Source organism: Mastigoproctus giganteus, chromosome 1, assembly GCF_048544385.1.
Source record: "Mastigoproctus giganteus isolate SK-2022 chromosome 1, ASM4854438v1, whole genome shotgun sequence".
In the NCBI taxonomy this organism is placed as follows: Eukaryota; Metazoa; Arthropoda; class Arachnida; order Uropygi; family Thelyphonidae; genus Mastigoproctus; species Mastigoproctus giganteus.
Window position 1 is genome coordinate 249122901 of NC_143575.1, and position 22342 is coordinate 249145242.

The 22342-nt window shown below is 36.0% G+C and overlaps 1 protein-coding gene across 1 annotated transcript in view; it reads left to right on the forward strand.

The window, feature by feature from the left end:
• Nucleotides 1-445: 445 nt before the first annotated feature.
• The window catches only part of LOC150091742 (choline/ethanolamine transporter flvcr2a-like), a 129228-nt gene continuing 107331 nt past the window's right edge, over nucleotides 446-22342 (forward strand). The window contains exons 1-2 of the mRNA XM_090376798.1: nucleotides 446-515; nucleotides 16858-17449. Coding sequence (XP_090232924.1) covers nucleotides 16912-17449 — 538 coding nt within the window. The 5' untranslated portion in view covers nucleotides 446-515; nucleotides 16858-16911. The remainder of the gene's footprint in view (nucleotides 516-16857; nucleotides 17450-22342) is intronic.

Here is a 22342-nt window from a genome sequence, read left to right on the forward strand (position 1 = left end):
ACAGTAGCTAGAAGATATATAGGTTGGCCGGATCTAGGTGTATATGCTTGTTACAGGAAAGAGACTTAAGATGAGGCTCCGTGAATTAGAGATGGAGCAATCTAGATTTGTATTATATTACAAGGCATTGTATGCTGTATGAGAACTTTAGAACTCAAATGCTTGAATTAATAGGAGTCTGGCAATTTGAGCCATCAATCGAAAATTGTATTGAATTTAAAGGTTTTGTATGTAAAGTATTTGATAGAAGACAGACAATTATGAGTGGAAATTGAAGGTTTATGTAAATACTTTTTTTTTTTTTTTTTTTATGGATGTACTTGTATTGTATATAGTATGGGTTTTTAATTGTAAATAGTGCTGAGATATACATGTTTTTATATTTAGATTTAAAGTTTTATTTATACATGGTTTTAAATTAATCATGAAACAGAATGGAGTCCAAGAAGTGATGTGATTGTCATTGAGATTTGACTAGGAGTGGTGGCACACCTCTATAATCCAGCATCCAGGAGGTCTGTGTGTTATAAATGTTTTTCTTTTTTCTATATAGAGTGAGGGTAAGAAGTTTTAAGTGTGAGGGCTGTATTTGTTAGATTGTAATCAAGTCCTTAATACCCACTTTATAAGTAAAGCATGTCATAGCTGAAAAAATTTTACCATTCTCCCCCCCCTACTTTTTTAACATACACTTTACTTATAAAGTGTATATTCATGAAACATTAGTAAATAAATACTTTATTTACTAATGTTTCATGAATATACAGACTAAAAGACAAAATATTAAAAGTTATAACACTCCCTTTACATTCTACTAATAGAAATGCTGTTATGGACTTATTTTACACATCCATTCTGAAATATTTAAGTAATTTAATTTGCAGCAACTCATGACAGTTTGTTTTTTTTTTTTTTTTTTTTTTTTTTTCAATACATAATTCTTAATAGTGGTCAGATGCAATAACTATGTTCACTATCACTCTGTTCTCTTACCATGCCATCACTTCATCAATGGTTTCAAGTACTTTGTTAATTTCTCTTGCTTTTTCCTTACATGGGTCATCTACATTATCTTCTGAGTCACTCCCTGTTACTGGCCTTCTGGTTGTTGATTGTCTTTCCACTGTTCACTGGAGACCGTGATTTGTTCTTTGCTTAGGTAATGCACAACTGGAACTTCTGCATCTACCTCAATGCAAGCAGCTAGGTCATTTGCTCCAAGACTGCCACTAAATACTTTACAAGCAGCTTTTGCTTCTTGTTCTAAAAATGCTGCTAATTTAAGGTTGTTATTAGTGATCTTGTCTTTTCCAATAAGTTTTTTCCAGACGTTTTTGCTTGCTGTTGAGCTTACTTTCTCCCTTGCTAATCCAATATTGTAAGAAACATCTTTTGGTGTTATTGATTTCAGAAATTCTACAACTTAACTTCACCTTCGAAGGCTTGAATAATTCTCTGATCCATAGGCCGAATTTGTGCAGTTATGTTCCTTGGCAGAAATGCAACTCTGATCTTGCCATCTTTCAATTTCAGAACATGAGCCAAAGGATGAGCTAGGCAGTGATCCAACAGTAACAGAGCCTTTTCTTCAAGTTTTTTTGGAAATTAAGTAGCATCTCACTGGTGGTACCAAATGACTTTCAAACTGTTAGGCAAAACTGTCACTTAGCATCCAAGTGTTGGAGCTATTTTTATAAACCACAGGTCGAGATTTCATGTTGATATGCTTGAGACACTGGGGACTTTGATTTTTACTGAAGCGCAATGGCTTTAGCTTCTGATTTCCAGTCTTGTTTGCTCACAGTAACCAGTAATTCTCTCTTTGTTAGTTTTCATGCCCACTTTGTTGGATTTTTAATATCCAGTGCTTGTCGGGGAATGGATTATAATATAATGCTGTTTTGCCACAGTTCATCAATGAATTAACCATCTTGAATCACATTACACAAAAAATCAGGAAACTCTTCTGCTGCTGTAATGTCATCAAATGCAGATTCGCCTATAAGAGTAACCTGGAATATCACATGACAAGCCTTCCATCTCTGAAGTTTTAAATGTATCATTATCTCCACCAAGTAGCTTATGAAATTTAAATGCCTGTGCTTTCAAAATTACCCCATGCTGGCCGATCCTAATGGTGATCACGAGAGAGCCACAACCTCATGTGGTTCTTCCTCTCTCAAGATCCAAAAATTTAATTCATGTGCCTTGCTCTGACACTATAATGTCTTAGAATTCAACCCCAGGGGCTCTCATCTGCATCTGGTGAGTATGGGCTTGACACACCCAGGATCCTGAGCTGGATATCATCATTCTTCTCTTTCTTGGTGATTCCCTTCTCTTCTACTTCTGACTTTCATTCTCTCTCTCTCTCTCTCTCTCTCTCTCTCTCTCTCTCTCTCTCTCTCTCTCTCTCTCTCTCTCTCTCTCTCTCTCTCTCTCTCTCTCTCAGGGTAATTCAGAGATTTTTTTTTTGGATGGTGCAGCATGAGCCTCAGGCTTCCTTGCACTATATGGCTATTAATAATAATAATGTTAGGAGCTTAAGAAATAAAATAGACTATGGAGCAGATCCTGCTGGCAGGTGAGTTCAGTATCTTAGCTTTATCCAAAACATAACTTGAGCATGAGCAACAGAACATAATGATAGCTACACCAGCAGGCTGTGGGGCAGCGTTCACCATTAGGAGAAGCAGAGGGGGAAGTGGTGTTGCTGTATTCTTCAAAGAGACGGCTTTCAAACTGATCAATGCTAACTCCAGTTACTCACCGAATTTTTGAAGCCCTAGCCATCACACTGTTGAGAAATGCATCCACAATAGATCCCTGCTTAATGTATATTCCTCATACCCACTATTGATATTCCCCCCATATCTTGTTGACTACCCAAATTCAGCAAATATATAGTTAATCGATCGTTGCCCTATTAGAGGTGAAAACCATCTTGACTTGCTATTTTCCTTCTTAACCTACCTCCATCATTGTCAGCCCTAAGTTCCTTAACAGCCAAAAATGCCTGCAAGCTGCCACCCTTATACCTTGACATGTCCTTGAAATGTGTAACATCTTGCTTGCTGTATCTCTGTTAACAAGCTGGGTAAACACCATTGCACAATATGCTGCATTAAAGAAGATAAGGATCTCGTTTCAGTCCAAAGCCTGGCAGAATCCAGAAGTACACGTGGCTTTTCTATTAAAGCAGCAGCTGCAGCAGACCTGGAAAAGAACTCAACAGGTTTCCGGCCGTGTATCTTGTTCAAGAGCACGGACACAATTTAACAGAGAGAAATCAAGAGCAATAACAGCACACCTGGGCACCCAACTTAAAAAAAACTGGACTTTTTAATAATTTCTGACTTTACAAATCTTTCTCATTTCTTTATATAATAAATGAATGAATAGGTGCATTATAGCCAAAGCAACTTACGCGCCATCAAACCCCCATAACAACAACAACCAACTTCAAAAGGGGGAAAATCCTATACTACTTCAGATCCCATAGCTTCCTTAGTTAGCTGGACCCAGATCTTATCACTAGGTTCAATATGCCCACAGGACAACCGAACCCTCTTCTATGTCCCAACCACGAATTACAACAAGACATCTTACATTCCATCACAGTGATAAATTTGCTTCTAGCAGCTGCAACCGCTGGGGCTGACAAAGTGCCACAATTCATGGTAAAATGCCTCAGCCGGTTCATCCTCCAAATGCTCAGGTCCATCTTCAACAGAATTCTGACGAGAACCTGAAACAGTTACTTTGTCAGACCACATCCAAAAGTTTGAAATCCCACTCTACTTAAGCACTTTCAGCCTATATTTAACCCCTCAACGCTCCTAAAAATCCTGTAAAAAATTATGCTCCCCATCTTAATGAATCACATTCTTTGGAATAAGCTGCCGCAGATCCACTATGCCATCTGAAACTGGTCCATAGTGATGAACTTCCTTGCAACCACACGTACTGTTGTCTGCTTTTGAATGGCACGAAGAACTCTCCATCTTGTACCTAGATATTGAAGTCTCCATTGACACCATCAATGTGTCGACACTCCACTGCTTACTTGAAGCCCACTATCTAATCCAAGGTATTATCTTATGGTTTGTAGCATCACTCCTCCACATTATAGTATTACAGATTGATGCCTATGAATAATCGCACAAGGTGAGGTGATCTCTGCTGGCATTCTACAAGGAGGAGTCCTGTCTGGCTTGCTATTTACAGTCATCATCGTGCGTCTTGTCCGTAACAACGAGAAAATTATCACTTATGCAGATATAAAAATTCTAATGCCTATTACTTCCAACAATGATCTTGAATCTACAGCATATATCAATAATAGTCTCATCAATGTTGCCTCTTACCTCAAACAGTATGGACTCTCAATCAACCCACAAAAAACAAAACTAATGGTGTTTTCCCTCAAAGCAACCCCTACAGTAATTGCCCCAACACTCAATGGAATTGCAATATCTGCCACTTCTACCCACGCAGATTTGGGAATAGTATTTGACCCAAAACTTCAGTTTCATGCTCATGTAGACAAGATCATGTCCAGAGCAGCCTCTCCTCGATGGATAGCTAAACAACAATTAATCTATGTTAAGGATCCTCATATAATTAAGAGATTATCAGAACAGTAATTTATTCTCAACTCCTCTATGCCGCTGAAGTGTGGGCATCAGCAGCTACTACAACAAAGGAGCCAATCCTCACTGCTGCAGAATTCTGGCTCCTTAAATGGGCTAACCAGAAAGCTTATCTCCCACCACAGGACAGGACTACAACCGTAGCTACTTCACTGGGGATGCAGCGACTACCTGATATTATTGAAATACACCAATTGGTAGCCACAGTTAAGATGGTCACAAACCAGATCTCAACACTGCCCATTTGGAATACCCAAGCCAGAACTTCGGCCAGGCCCGATGCTCTGCTCGAAGCATCGGAGGATTTGTATCCCAGATCATTTTCTCCCAAATCAAATGCTAACGGAAGTACAGTAATTCAGTGGTGACTTTAATAAGTTTTCCACTAATAAAACCTACAGGAAAGAAGCATAGCAGCTCGCTCGAATCCCAGAATCCAATAAGAACAAGTTCGTGCTCTTCTTTGTCATTTGCTACGTGTGGGGGGAAAGTCTCACCATTCCTGTGCATCTTTAAACATGAGTGCATCAATGCATATCCACAGAGAAGTGCCATTCGTGTATATTATATATGTTGTAAATATAACTTTACGTGATGTTGCATGAAAATACAGTTAATATTGTGCGGAATGATAACAACATATTAACATTTTTCTTAATTTTTACTTTTTATATCATTGTGTCATAATTAATTATTTATTCTGATGTGAGTCTTTGGCTGTGATGGGAGGACAGTTGCAACTTTACTTACATCTATCTACATTACATTCAACTAGTTGCAATACAGATTCTCTCTCTCTCATCTTTCTTGAATTTTAACCTTTTTTCATGGCACACTGTAACCTTGCTGTTTTTGCACCAAAAATCAGATCAAATCTCTCTCTCTCTCTCCCCCCAACTTCTATATAAACTACTTGAATAAGCATTGGTCCATCACTGTTTTCCAAACAAAATCTAGTTTTCTTTCTTTGGAAGCCTACTTCATCTTCTATGGAATCTATGAATGAATGTAATTTTTCTTCCTCTTTCATCCACCTGCAGATCATTCTTTCTGGAATCTCGCACTTGTAAAATATACTGCATTTTGTTTGGCCACTCTTATCTCTTTCAGTAATCTTTAACTCTTCTTCAACTGTATAATTATTTCCCTTTGGTGACCATTACTTCAGTCCTACTGATTTACTCATTTTTCCGTGTATTTATTTCTGATGCCCCAGAATTTACTGTGTTTTGAGAAAACTAAATCAAAAACAAACTGTCTGGCCTATTATGTTTAAGTGGAGTCACGTGGTTTTTCCATAAATCACTTGTCACTTCATCTATATTTTTGCCTAGTTTAGCCCTTAACAGTTTTTGCTATCCAATGGAAAAGTTTGGGGAAACTCAAGTAGTTGCTTTTGACATTTCAAAGGTTTTTTATCATGTTTGGCACAAAGGTCTTCTAAATAAGCTTCCATCTTATGGATTGCCAACTGATTTTTGCAATTGGGTATTCAGTTTTCTTTCTTACCACTCACTGCATTTGATTGGTAGTCAGCTCTCTATCATCCAACTTTTCTGCAAGCTAATGCTAGTGTTTCCCAAGGTTCAGTTCTTTCTTCCACTGTTTTCCTCTTGTATATTGACCTTTGAGTGACTGGAAATTTTATCTATAGTTTTGCTGATGATAGCAAATTGCATTCCACCATCCAGTTTGAGAAGCACAAACAGCTTCAACTTCTTAAATATCCACTGCAAATTCCTTAACTGCTGATCTTTAGTTAATTCTTCAGTGGGCAAAGATAACCTAGTTAACTTCAATCCTTCTAAAACTCAGTCCTGTCTTATATTTCGCAAAATGGGTTCTTCTGCTCCTTTCTTATCTTTGATGACAGTCAGATTTCTAGACAATATCAGACATCTCTATTAGGAATTACCCTGACTTCTAATCTCTCTTGTGCATAAGCACATCAGAAATATTGCTTCCTCTGCATCTATAAAACTGGGTTTTCTCTTTCACTGTCAGCATTGTTTCTTCTAAACAGCTATTCATTCTGTACAAATGTCAATCCACCCTATCGTGAATTATTGTTTCACATTTGGAGCGGTGACCCCCATAACTTCTCTCAAGCTTCTAGACTCCATTCAAAAGAGGGTAGTTAGGTTAATTGATGACTCATCTCTAACGGAGTTTATTCACTGTATGTCTCATAGATGTTTCTGCTACTTTCCTTTTCTGTAGATACCTCCATGGGTACTGTTCTTCTGAATTGTGCAGTCTGAACTTATGCTACAACCGGTTGGTATCCATTCCTTCAACTTCTATTATCTGGAACAAAATGCCCTCATACTTATATCCTGAAAATTACAATCTAGAAAAACAAGTCTAATGTCAACAAGTAACTTCTTTCATCTTCTTAACCTTCAACCCTTACACGGTACTTAGTTTCTAATACCTTTTGTGTTTGGAGTTTTCATAAAAGAGAGAGAGAGAGAGAGATTTGCACATCTCGAGTTTTTGAAACACTTCTCATAAGCCTAAAGATATTTTCATAACAATGGCTAAAGGTTTTGCTTAATTCTTCTGCTGCTTCTTTTAATATATATATTTGATAGATTCCATCAGTCCAAAGTTTCTTATTCACTTTTAGCTTCAGCAATTTCTATTCCACTTTCTTCTCAGTTATCACAAAACCATATTGCTTCCAGTTATATATATATAACCTGGTCCTGGTGTACTTCTGGTGTTCCTTTCCTTAAAATCTCTTCACTTGTGAATGCAAAATATTTATTCAGTTTGTCAAAAACTTGTACAGCATCATCAGTAGTGTTATGCCATTCATATATAGTGGACCAATGTGGTTCATTCCTTTGTTTCTAGTGTTAACATAATCAAAATATTCTTTGCTTTACACTCTTAGCAAATACTTCTCGTAATGTGCCCTAGCTTTTCTAGCCACCTTTGTAATTTTATTGCTGACTAGTTTGTACTTTAGTGTTCTATATCCCCAGAGTTTTTTTTTTTATTTGCCAGTAAGTGAAATGAATGTTAGATGAATCAGTTAATGTAAAATCCATTTAGGTCTACACCTTGAACAGTATCTCTTAGTTGGTATAAAAATCTGTTTAATGCATTGCTGTCTAGATCATCCTGCATTACTTCTTAAAATAATGGATTCACTGATTAAAGAAGTAATGCAGGACCATCTAGTCAGGAATGCAGTTATAGGGCAATTTTTGTTCAACTAACCTGATTGAATATTATGATGCAATAACAAAGAATCTGATTTTTAAAAAAAAAAAAAAAAAAACCCAATTTTGACATCATATACGTAAATTTCAGGAAAGCTTTTTGTGCTGTCCCATTTAGACTACTGTACAGAATGGAGCAGTGTGGCACTAGGTACAAGTTACTGCTATGGATAAAGGGATGGCTGAGAAGGCGAAGACAGAGAATATCATTGGGAACTACCCTTCTTGGACTAATGTTATTAGTGGAGCCCCACAGTGTACAGTGCTGGCCCTGCTGTTTTCAATATTTATTAATGATATTGATGAATGCACATCAGGGCTTAATGCCAAGTTTGCATATTGTTAATTTCAGTAATCCAGGTATGCTACTGCAACAAGATCTAGACAATTTTGGCATATCAACTGACAAGTGGCAACTGAAGTTTAACACAGTCAATTGCAGGATCCCAGAATAACATACTGACTGTGTCATACCACACTGAGGGTAGTGGAGAATGATAAAGACCATTGGATAATTGTGCAGTCAGTTATAAAGTTCTCTGAATAGCACAGACAGGCTGCTAGGAAAGATCACAGGGTTTTATCAATGATATACAAGAATTTTTGTCAGTTGAGATAAGGAGTTGGACAGACAACGTGAGTAATTGAGACCTGCTAATTTTCGTAAAGTCGGACCAAAAAACCTGTAAGCTGTTCTAAATCTACAATTTCCAAATTCCCAAACTATAAGTGTAATACAGTGGGGCAGGAAAATTTTCCTTCTACCCTACTTCTCCTCTTTTTGACTACTCAACACCCCCACCATGCTTTTGAAATACGGCAATGGACCATGCCCAGGCTATAAAAGATGGCCTACGACACGTATTCACCCTCCTTTGAAGATGGTATTAACAAAAAGCCTCCATCAGGCTTCAGGACATCACTCCCTTTATACATATAATTTCTCCCCTTGCAAGGATTTAGGACAAAAGCTTGCTTTTTTTTTTTTTTCCTTTGTCCCCCTTCCAGATATATGCTATTATATGAAATATGTAATATGAAAGGTGATATATCACCTTTCAAATTACATGAAGAAAACCCCGGCTAAGAGAATTCTTCTGCCTTAAAATATATAATATTTCTAAAATTTAATATTCCAAAAATAGCCTATACTATCCTTTTTGGAAAAAATCCACGAAGTTTATTTTAAATCCATAATGAGATCGCAGATCCACTACAAGGAAAAATTACAATAAATTATTAGTATTTTGTCCGACTTTACGAAAATTAGTGGATCTCAACTACTCAAGTTGTCTGTCCAACTGTCTAATAAAGTTTCGAGACTTTAGAACCCCTGTATTTTTTTACACTGTCATGTATCAAAATCTAGCTATTTGATGTTTCATAGCTGCTAAAACATCTACAAGTTGTTCACAAGGGTCATTACTAACAGATTAGAAAGAATACTTGATGAGAATCAACCGAAAGAGCAAGCTGGCTTTAGGACAGGATTCTCAACTATGGATCACCTTCACGTAATATCACAGCTAATGGAGAAAGCAAATGAATATAAAACACCATTATGCCTGGCATTTGTGGATTATGAAAAGGCATTTGACTCCATACAGCATAAGGCAATGTTTCGGGCACTGGAAAGACAAGGCATAGATACCCGCATATTATGATTTTGAAGAAAATATATGAGAGTTCTACCTTCTTTATTAGACTAGACAAAGACAGTAGGAAATTTAAAATTGAGAAAGGAGTTCGACAAGGAGACACAATATCTCCGAAGCTGTTTACTGCTGCCCTTGAGGAAGCTTTCAGAAGATTAGACTGGTCGCAGAAAGGAGTCAATGTGAACGGAGAGTACCTAAACCATTTTACAATTTGCAGATGACATTGTGGTCATAAGCCACGATCCCAAAGAATTAGAGGAAAATCTTAATCAGTTATGCACAGTTAGTAAGGATTTTGGACTAAAGATGAATATGGCTAAAACAAAAGTAATGATGAACAAGTATGCCACAGAAAGGGAAATAATGATTGAAGGAGCAGTAATTGAAAAGGTGGAGTCATATACTTATCTGGGACAAGTTATTAGCTGTAATTATGATAAATGGCTGGAAGTCAAGAGAAGAATAAATTTTGGATGGATAGCATTCAGGAAATATAGTCACATACTGAAGAGCAATATCCTAGTTTGTCTGAAACGTAAAATAATGAACCGATGTATACTCCCCACCATGACTTATGGAAGTGAAACTTGGGCACTCACCAAAAGAATGGAAGAGAAGCTGAGAACTACACAGCGAAGAATGGAATGAATTATATTGGGAATCAGACTGCTAGATAAGAAGAGAAACACATGGATTAGGCAGCAAACTCAAGTAAAGGACATTCTTATCAAAACTAAAGAACTAAAATGGTCTTGGGCAGGACACATAGCTCAAAGACATGATGACAGATGGACTAAGAAAATAACAGAATGGTACCCAAGAAGAGCTAGAAGAAAACCTGGAAGACAAAGGCGGAGATGGATAGATGAAATTCATGAGTTTTTGGGTAGTAAATGGATGGCCAGTGCTCAAAACAGAAGGAACTGGAAAGTTGCTGGAGAGGCCTTCATCCTGCAGTGGATTGAAAATGGCTGATGATGATGATGAGCTGCTAAAATGTTGGACAAATGCTTCAGTGAATAACCATTGTTTGTTTCAAAGGTGTACAATCCCCATTATGTGAACATTTCAACTTATATGAAGTAACCTTAATAAGATATTTCCAACAGAAAATGTACATAGATTTTTTTTAAAAAAATGCGTACGTTCACAAATTATCCCAAAATTTGTGCAAATAAAAATACAAGCAAATTATTGAAATTTTAGAAGAGAATTCAAAAGAGCTGCCATATCCATAGTAAAATGTGCGCTAAAACAAAGGACCCATTCAAAGGAAAACCTTCTACACTATATCCACAGAATAAAAAACCGACTAAAATCACTTGTTAAAGAGGTCCTATGGAATACCTTCTTCCTACATGTACAGGATACAATCAAATTTCATACTGAAATACTTACTACAAGACATGAGAAAAAATGGAACTCCCTTTTAAAAAATCAGAGGCCACAATCTGTAGGTATGCATGTAATAGATTACGCGAACAGTGAATTCGTAACAAACCTATCCAACTATAACTTAACAAAAGACAAACACAATCTTCTCTATAAAGGCCTCAATTGACCCCAAAAAAGACCCCATACAACGAATATACAAGTAATAAAAGCCCAAACAGGCTTATATAGCTACAGCAATAAAAAATATATATATATTTAAACAAATAATGTGATAAAAAAAAGCCAAATCTTTCTCCTAACCTTTCAAAAGAGGAATTTCAGTGCATCAAAAAATTAGCCACAAATAAAAACATCATCATTCAAAAGGCTGATAAAAGCAACTCAATAGTATTAATAAACAAATCCGATTATTATGACAAATTGACAGACCTCCTACAAGATACAAACACATACCAGAAACTAGGTAAAAGTCCTATCCCCACCATCAGATCAAAAATTGAAAAAGAACTAAAAAGATTACAAGCAATTTTCACACAGACCTCTTAGCCCATACTACACATTCACCTTACATATTCGGAGTCACCAAGTTGCATAAACCAGACAAACCATTGAGGCCCATAGTAAACTTCAAAAATATATCAACAGCAACCTTAGCAAAAATTATGGTTGACATACTAAAACCCCTAATGAATTATTCCAAATATCACATAAAAAACATGGAACACCTATTTTTATCAATCAAAGATATAAAATTAGAACCCGGTGACAAATTATATTCCTTCGATATAAAATTATTATACACAAACATACTGTTATCAGCTAATTATTTCACCCATGAAGGAGATTTTTACCAACAAGTATATGGGGTACCAATGGGTGGTTCCATAAGTGGACATCTCTCCTAATTTTACCTCCTGGAAATAGAAAACCACATCATTTCCAAATACTCTTCCCCATCCCTTAAATTTTATGGAAGGTTCGTAGATGATTGTCTGCTTATAGGCAAACCAGACACCATAAATACCATCTTCCATGAGTTGAATAATGTAGATGATAGGATACAATTCACAATTGAAAATGAAGAAAACATCAGAATCAACTTCCTAAATTTAACATTAACAAGAGATGCCACCAAAATCAACACTAAAATATACCACAAACCGACATATAAGGGTAATTATTTACAATTTGACAGCTACGGCTTCCTCTCAAAAAAAAAAAAAAAAAAAAAAAAAAAACCAATCCTAATAGCCCAGTTCAACAATGCTTTCGGGTATTGAAAGTGAAACATTTCTCCCCCCCCCCTTTTTTTTATTTCAAAAAAAAAAAAAAAAAAAATCTGTAAGCTGTTCTAAATCTACAATTTCCAAATTATAAATATAATACAGTGGGGTGGGAAAATTTTTCTTCTTCCCTACTTCTCCTTTCGATTGCTCAGCCCTCCCCCCACACTTTTGAAATATGGCAATGGAATGTACCTAGGCTAAAAAAGATGGCCTACGACACATATTCACTCTTCTTTGAAGATGGTATTAACGAAAAGCCCCCATGAGGCTTCAGGACATCATCTCCTTTTATACCTATAATTACTCCCCATGCAAGGATTTAGGACAAAAGCTTGCTTTTTCCTTCGTCCTCCCTTCCAGATATATGCTATTTTGACACTTCTTGAATTTACACCTCACCCGGATGCAGCCATTCCTGAAGAAAACCCCAGGTAAGAGAATTCTTCTGCCTTAAAATATATAATATTTCTAAAATTTAATATTCCAAAAATAGCCTATACTATCCTTTTTGGAAAAAATCCACAAAGTTTATTTTAAATCCATAATGAGATTGCAGATCCACTACAAGGAAAAATTCCAATAAATTATTAGTATTTTGTCCGACTTTACAAAAATTAGTGGGTCTCGACTACTCAAGTTGTCTGTCCAACTGTCTAATAAAGTTTCGAGACTTGAAGACCTCCATATTTTTTACACTACGTCGTTGGGATAAGGAGGTGATTATCTCGTTGTACAAGGTTGGGTCACAACTTGAGTACAGCATACAGGTCTGAAAGCCTCGTTTTAAGAAAGATATCTTTTGTGAAAGATTCAGAGAAGGACAACAAGATTAATGAGAGAGAGAACCAGAGATTTATACCAAGAAATGCATTAGTTCTGCAAATTGCAGCATCTGGAGACTAAGCACCTGCAAGAAGATCTGATTGAAGTGTTTAAGGTTTTGAATGGATTGAGTGAACTAAATGCTGGTGGCATCCTTCCTGTTGCTTGTACAACACATGGGAAGGTGGTATAAATGTAAATTGAGGAAGTATAGCTATAGGATAGATGCGTGCAAATTTGCTTTCAGCCAGCAGTTGGTTGATTGTTGGAGCAAACTTGCAGCTGGTGTTTTTAAGTGGGTGGGCTAAATAAATTTAAGAAAGAGCTTGACAAAATTATAAGAGAGGTCACATAATGACGTGGGAAATATTTTATTTTTTCCTTTTTACTAATTCTGTATAAGCATGCTTTCTGCCATTATTTGCCACTATTTATACTAATACTGAAAGCTTAGCAATTTCTATAATTACTTCACAGAACATTTCCTATTTAGCATCATCAGCTTGTCTCACTGAAAAGAATTTAAAAACTGTGTAAGATCATTTTAGTCATCATTGCAAAAGCAAAATCCTTTCCCTTTATTTTTGACAGTAATCTTTTAATACCCTATCAGTTCCCTGCCACCTAGTGGTTTCTTTATCCACAGCCACGGAGAGCTAACACATGCCCCAGTAAATAGTGCATGATATTTCCCCCCCTCCCCCTTGTATTTCTGTGCATATGTTTTTAAATGTAGATGTGAGAGTTAAAAATCAGCAAGTCAATTATTAATATATGAATCAATAAGATGAGAAATTAATACAATAAAAATTGTTTTTATTTTAAATTTGTAGAATTTTTTTGCCAATTCTTAAAAATGAATTTTATTACTTAAAAGAATATAATATTAAGGTCTTGACTGGGCTCCCCCTTGAAGGACAGAAGTTTACTAAACTCTAACAGGGAGCTAAATGATTTTAATAATGGAGAGCAAAGTGAAATTTAAACATAAAAAAAGGCACCTGGGGGCAGATGGAATCTATCCAGTTATATTGAAGGAGGCAGTGAGGGAAGTTAGCAAACCCTTCGCCATAATTATGAGACCCTCCTTGGACTCAGGGGAGGACCACATGGACTGGAGGTGTGCAAATGTATCACCAATTCACAAAGGGTGATAAAGGTGACACAAGTAATTATAGATCTGTTAATTTAGCTTATGTTCTGAGGAAAATAATGGAATCACAGGTTAAAGAAGACATCCAATCAAATTGGTCTTGTCTGACCAATTTGATTGGATACTATGATGTGGTCACAAAGGAACTGGATGCAGAAAATAATTTTGATATTGTATACTTGGATTTCAGGAAAGCTTTTGATACTGTACCACATGGAGGACTGCTCTACAAATTGGAGAATTAAGGGCAAGTTGTTGCAATGGATAAAGGGATGGTTGAGTGGGAAATGGCAGAGAATGCTAATAAATGGACTAATGACTTCTGTGTGGACTAATGTTATTAGTGGAGTCCCACAGGGTTCTGTGTTAGGCCCATTGTTGTTTTGTGTGTTTATTAGTTATATCAATGAAGGCATATCAGGCTTAATGTCCAAGTTTGCAGATGATACAATGGTTGGCAGGGTTGTTAATGACAGTAAAGACAGTATGCTACTGCAACAGGATCTAGAAAAGTTAGGCAGATGGGCTGAGAAGTGGCAAGTGAAGTTTAACATTGACAAATGCGAAGTATTGCATATGGGTATCAGTAACCCAAGAGAAACATACCAACTCTGTAGTACTACACTCAGGGAGGTGGAGAATGTAAAAGACCTGGGGATAATTGTGCAGTCAGATATGAAGTTCTCTGAGTAATGCAGACAGGCTGCCAGAGCAGGTCATGGAGTTTTGTCAATGATGTATAGGAATTTTGCTAGCAGAGACAAGGAGGTGATTATCTTTTTGCATAAGGTAATGGTCCGGCTACACCTTGAGTACTGCATACAAGTCTGGAGGCCTTATTTTAGGAAGGATGTAGAGTTGCTAGAATGAGTACAGAGAAGGGCAACAAGATTTGTGAGAGGAACAAAGGGGTGCTCTTACCAAGAGAGGATTAATTTGTGCAAATTGCAGTATCTGGAGATCAGGCACCTACGAGGTGATCTGATTGAGATGTATATAAGGCCTTGAATGGTGTTAGTAGGCTCGATGCTGATGGAATACTTCCGCTTGCTCAGATTAAGAACCTGAGGAGGTATAGATTCAAATTGAGGAAAGACAGTTGTAGAATAGATGCGTGGGAGTTTGCCTTTAGCCAGCGGGTAGTGATTGCTGGAACAGACTTCCGTCTGTTGTGGAAGTTTGATAGCTTAAATAAATTTAAGGCTGAACTAGACAAACATTTGGAGTGACCGAATGGTCACCCTAAATGTATTGTCATTTTTAATGTCATTGGTATGTCAAAATTTCTAATATGTCATTAGCATGGGTGAAATGGGAAGGTTTTTTTTTTGTTGTTGTTGTTGTTGCTATATATAGTCTTGCTTTCTTGCATCATATGCCTCTGCTAATGCTAATTGCAGTCCCAGGTAATGTAGGCTGTCCAATTCTTCCCCCTCTCATTGGACCTGCCTCTACATGAAGATTCTTAATTCTTGAGTCATGCTGATAATCACATCCAGAGTATTGCCGTTCTCTTGTTGTTTCTCTAATAAGCCCTGCAGAAATCAATCCAGTAAATTCGGAAATGTTCTGCTGCTCTATTAGTAACCAATTCTCGATTCCAATCTGGAAAGTTGAAATTCTCAATGATAAGACATTCTGATTTAGTAGCCCATTCCAGAAGTCTGTGTAGTTGTTCATTTTAGTCAACGCACTTATTTGGCCCATGCTCTCATTTTTGTTTTTCCAGTGCTTATATGATAGCAGAGTGACTGAACATTATGCAGGCAACCCATGTCAGTTGGGTGTACTGCATTAGGATCTGTATGCTTCTTAGCCTGGGACATGGCACTCTCTTCTTGTTCATTGTGTATATTACCTTAATATTCATTTTGATCTTATTCCCAATCACCTGGCCAGTTCAAGCCAATTTTCAACCTCCCCGAAGTTTGCATATCTTCTGTGAAAACCACAAATATCATTCTTAAATTTTAGATGCTATCTCTAAATCCTCACTGAATTCATCTGCTAATTTCTAATTGAGGATGATTTTTTTTAAAATTAGTACCTTTTTAACTTCTGTTTTACGTTTTATTATAAATTATGATCAATCATTTTAATTAAGAACTGATTAGAAATAATATACTCATACAATATTAATATCATTTTCTTTTATATTTTACCTTGTTTTTTCTGAAATATTAACTTAAAAAGCAAACAAAAAGTGACCAAACTCTTTAGACTAATCTCTAAATGAATAGTAATTAATTTAATTTTTTATTGAAAAATTGCATTTTTTTTCTGAAATAGAACAATACAGTTTTATCTCTTAACCAAATATTTTTAGTTTGTCACTATCAGTGATTTTGAGATTATAAATATGTTTATAAGAATATACATATATTCTATGTATTTTTATATTCTATGAGGTGCCTCCGTAGCCAGGTGGGCAGGAGCAGCAGTGCGTAGCACACGCTTCTTGATTATACCAGAGTTCAAACCCGTAACCACCAAATACGGAGAATGCGGAAAGGTCAGGGAATGACCATCGCATATTCCCTGAGCAATATGGCCTTAGTTGCTAATGCTCCAAATAACAAAACAAAATTATATTCTTATATACATATAATATTAATATGTGTACACACACTGATTATGATATAATTACTTGTATTTTAACAGATTAAAGGAGGAATAAAGAAGAATCTAATATAGAATATAAAGGCAAAAATAGAAATGGAACATAGCAGCATCAGAAATGAACGTGGCTTTTCTGTTTGCAGTGAAGTAGATATTGATGCATCTTCATTATCTTTTCCCACTTTTGGAGCAGAAAGAATATGTGTAGAAAGTACTAGCACATGTTCACTAGATTGCCATTGCAATACTGATGCCCTTGATAATTATAAGGATTCAACCAGTAAAATATACACTTTAAGCCAGCCTGTTGATGATAAGTTTTGCAGAGCTTGCTGTGATACAACTGAAAAAAAACATTCTGCATCTGTACAACAGATTCAGCTTTATCCAATTCGATTTGTTATATTATTCTTGTTTGGTTTGTGCACTATGACAAATGCATTTCAATGGATCCAGTATTCCATTATTAGTGACCTTATCTCATGCTATTATGGAGTTAGCTCATTTGCTGTCAGTTGGACCTCAGTTGTATTCTTTTTAGTATACATTCCACTAATATTTCCAGCAACATATATTTTGGAAACTAAAGGCCTTAGATTCACTGTAATTCTTGGAGCATTTTTAACATGTTTAGGTAAGTAAATCTTCATTAGTATGCATTGTTAGTTTAGAATTATTCTGATGCATTATAATATGTAGACCCCATTTAAAGGACTTGCCTAAGAAATTTGTTTGGTTGTTATGTAATCATAATTTTTTACTTGTGTTTCATTAGTTCACTTATTGATCCCTACCATTCTGTTGTATATATCAAGGCTGGTTAGCTGACTATCCTATAGAGCAGTAGTTCCCAACCGGTGGTTCGTAAACCCCTGGGGGTTCGCACTAAAAATTATATAATGCCGTCTGCTTAGATTTACATAGGTATATTATTGTAAACTACAAAATATAACTAATAATAAACAATAAAGGAAAATAAAATTAAATAAAAAGTAAAGAATTGACAAAGAAAGAAAAAACCACATCTTCCACAAAATTTCTTATAATTAGTTTACTATGTTACAGTACATCTTGTTAAATAAATGTTTTCCATACTAAATTTGTTTTCGATTCTCAAAGACCATTGTTATGTGCAGGCACTTTTTTTTTTTTTTTTTTTTTTTAGAACCTATAGTACTTAGTACCGTGCATTGAAGGTTGAAAAGTTGAAAGAGGATACTTGTTGACATTAGACTTGAACTTCTGTTGATTGTAATTTTCAGAAAATACATAAGGAGGGTTGTTCCAGAAAACAGAAATTGAATGAATAAATTAGGAAGAAGAAAAGTTGGCTCTATGAGTTGGAACTGGGACAATATAAAGAATATTGACAGGTTGTGGCATGTGTTCGGATTGCTTTGAAAGAGAGAGAGAGAGAGAGAGAGAGAGAGAGAGAGAGAGAGAGAGAGAGAGAGGGAATTATAGAAGCCAATTCAGAAGAACAGTGCCTATAGAAATGCCTCCCCATACTAGGTGGAAAAGACCCGTGTTCGAATTCCGTTGATGACGCGAAGAATTTTAATGGGCTTTTTTCACTCCCTGGCTGAGTTAGTCTGTCTCAGACACAATAAGTATATGGGTAGATGTAATCATTTACAGGTGATCCTAATATCTTTTTTTTTTCTTTTTTTTTGTTAGAGATGAGACATTAATTAACCAATTTCCCCCTTTTGAATGGAATCTAGAAGCCTGAGAGAGGTTTTTGGGGAGCCGCCCCAGATGTGGGAACAATATTCCGTGGTAGGCCAGATTTGCGATTTCTACAGAGTCAACAACAGTTTGGAAGAAAAGTAACGCCAAGAGAAAACCAAGCTTTTTAGATGCAGAGGAAGCAATATTTGTAATGTGCTTTATTCCAAGAGAGATTAGAAGTCAGGGTAATCCCCAAGGTCTTGCCTAGAACTCGGAGCATCATCGAAGATAAACATAGGAGCAGAAGAATCCTTTTTTGTGAGATATAAGACAGGACTGAGTTTTAGAAGGATTGAAATTAAGTTATCTTTGTCCCACTGGAGAATTACCTAGAGACTAACATTTAAGGAAATGTTAGTGGATATTTGAGAAGTTGAAGCTGTTTGAGCAGGGAAAGGTTTCCCAAACTGGAAGATGGAATGCAATATGCTATCATGAGCAAAATGATGGATAGGATTTCCATCAAAGGAAGAAGGTCATTAATATACAAGAGGAAAAGAGTAGGAGAAAGAACTGAACCTTGGGGAACACCAGCATTAGTGGAGAAGTTAGAAAACAGAGAGCCGTCTACCATTAACCAGTGAGCGGTCAGAGATAAAACTGGATACCCAATTACAAAAAACAGCTGGCAAACCATAGGATGGAAGCTTTAGAAAACCTTTATGCCAAACACGAATGAAAGCCTTTGAGATGTCAAGAGCAACTGCTTGTGTTTCGCCCAAACTTTCTATTGAATTTGTCCCTAGATGGGTAACATAAGCCAGAATATCACCAGTGGATCGACACTGACGGAACCCATACTGGCGATCTTTGATCAGATGGAATGTTTCTAGATAATTTAAGAGTTGGTAGTTAATTGATTTCTCCATTACTTTAGAAAAAGTAGAAGTAATTGCAATGGGATGATAATTGGATGGGAGGGATTTGTCACTCTTTTTAGGTACTGGCTGAATATGAGCAAATTTCTAAGCAGAAGGAAAAATACCTTTGGAATAAGGAAATGAAAAAGTGGCAACAGAAGTAAGTTCAGAAGCTCAGGTTTTGAGAACAAGTGGAGAAATACCATCAGGACCTGGAGCTTTTTTAGCATCAGATACATCAAAATCCTTCTGACATCCTTTTGATGGAAGACCACAAGAGGCATTGAATGGAGTGTACTGGGAATGGTTTGAGGCGATTTACCAAGATCATCAATACACGAGAAAGAAGGAAAATAGGATGCTAGCAGGTTAGCTTTATCTTTGGCTGATGTGGCAACAGAACCATCTGGTTTTGACAGAAGTGGGAACAGAGATGGGCAAAAATTGCAGCCAATACTTTTGGCAAGAGACCAGAATGGTCAGCTATTGTTGAACAAGAAGCAAGATTTCTGCTCTTAGCCTGGTTGAAATCTAGTTTGGACTGATTAATAACTGCTTTACAAAGTATAAATGATACTTAATAATAATATTTATTATTATGCTATGTTGCTTATAAAAACGTAGTACTGGAAATATTTTATAATAAAAATTCAGAAATATTATGCAATTTCAGAGAATATAGGCTTAGTGGTTTGCTTTAAAAATATTATGTTGAAAGAGGTTCGCTAAAAAAATTTTTACATTGAAAAAGGTTCACAATAAAAAATATGTTGAAAAGGGTTCGCGGTCAAAAAAAGGTTGGGAACTGCTGCTATAGAGAATGGCTAATGAGAATTAGACATATATGGGTGTTTCAGATATAGGGGATGTTTCTGCCTCACTTATTTTTGGGTTTAGGCTATTTTTTTGTCTGACAAAATAGCCTAAATCTAAAAGAGAAAATTTTGAAATTGGACTAAGTATTTAAAATGTAAAGGCTGAAGGACATTATGAACACAGGGATCAACAATTATAACACTAACTGCACTGCATTGGTTTTTAATATTTTTCCATTTAAATTTTATGATTTCTAAGATAATTTCCATAATCAAATATTTATTTATTATTTTTTTTTTATAGGAAAGTTCTCCATCCTAGGCTTAGTCTAAAAATGTCTTTAGTTTCCTTTTGAAACAAATATATACGTTTTTTATTAGATGGTTTGGAGGGGAGACCACATTGATTTTTTTGTGATGTTACTTTTTACTACATGCATTTAGCTGTGTTGAACTGCTGGCTATACTACACAGATAACTGAAATGTGGTCCAATTTCACACCAAATTCAAAGAATTTCAGCCTAGATATGACAAAAAACATTAACTGGCATAAGCAGGTTAGACCCCTGGTGTCTTTTAATTGAAAGACCCTGTATTATAATTATAATAAAAATGTAATATAATTATAAACAAATGTAGTCATTTGTTTATCAGTTCACATCTAATCAGAATCTAAACTAAAGAAATTAAAACAACCAAATAAATTATTAGGGAAAAGGTTATAAGGTCATGCAATATTTGAATTCTATCATTTAACATAATTAACCCCTTCCGGGAACATTTTTTTCCAGGAAATGTGCCATAACGGATCGACTTTTTTTATTTTATAGATTAAAAGTATGCATCATGCGAATACTCATTGTACAGTTTTTTGTGTTTTTTATTAATTTTTTCATAGAAAATACATGGGAGTAATTAACTCATTTGGGCTATCCCAAGTTATCTTGTGTACACCAAAAAGCGTGCAAATTATAGATTTTTTTAATAAATTAGCATTTGAGCTAAAAGAAAGGCACAGAAAAAGTCTTCATTACTCATTATATAAATAAATTTAAAAATTCAAGTGGAATGCACAAGCAGTAACCACCTGCCACAAGTGGACAGGCGAGGTAAGCGTTGCTTATGGGTGGCAGTTAAAGAGGGCACCGAAATATTTTTCGATATTGTTTTTGTGAATTATTTTCTTGGGTTCAGTATTCTGCATTTAGTACAGCAAATTATATTTTGCTTACTGGCGGTACAGGAACACGCACAACTGTTCTGACATTGCTGTACAATATAAGTAAAACGAAAGTCAGTCGTCTGCTGCCAGGCATAAGAAAATCCTGAGAAATCTCGGGATTTAACTGGCTAGTGCAAAATTAGCCAGATAAATACTATAGAAAATACGTTTCAGTCCTAAATTTGGAGGTATTATTGTTTGCTTCGGGTAAAATTGTATCCCAAGATATTTCGTGTAGTTCCAAATAACTTTTAAAACTAAAAACGAGATATCTCAGGATAATCCATGAAGGGGTTAAGTTAGAATTAGCTGTTATGAAAGTAGTTGTACTCTCCTTCCCACAAAGGCCCAAATGTCAACATAGTCCATTTGATGATTTAACATTTTAGCCAGTACAATAAATTTCATAAGGGCAACAAGATTAGTGAATGGAACAAAGGGTTGCTCTTACTAAGAAAGGCTGAAGTTTTGCAATTTACAGAGTCTGGAGACTAGGCACCGGCGAGGTGATCTGATAGAGGTGTATAAGGCTTTGAATGGTTTGAGCATGCTCAATGCCAATGGGATTCTTCATCTTGCTCAGAATAATCACCTCAGAGGGCATAAATTCAAATTGAGGAAGGACGGATGTCGGATAGATGTGCGGAAATTTGCCTTTGGCCAGCGGGTGGTTGGTTGGTGGAACCGACTTCCATCACTTATTGTTGAAGTTGATAGCCTAAACAAATTTAAAGCTCAACTGGACAGGTATTTCGAACGAACGGAGGGGTGAAATGGGAGTGGGTTTTTTTTTTTTTTTTGGCTGATGCTGAATAAGCTTGCTTTCTTGCATCATATGCCTCTACTAATGCTAATGCTAATAAAATCACTTTTATGCTTGATTGTAGTATAATTACAA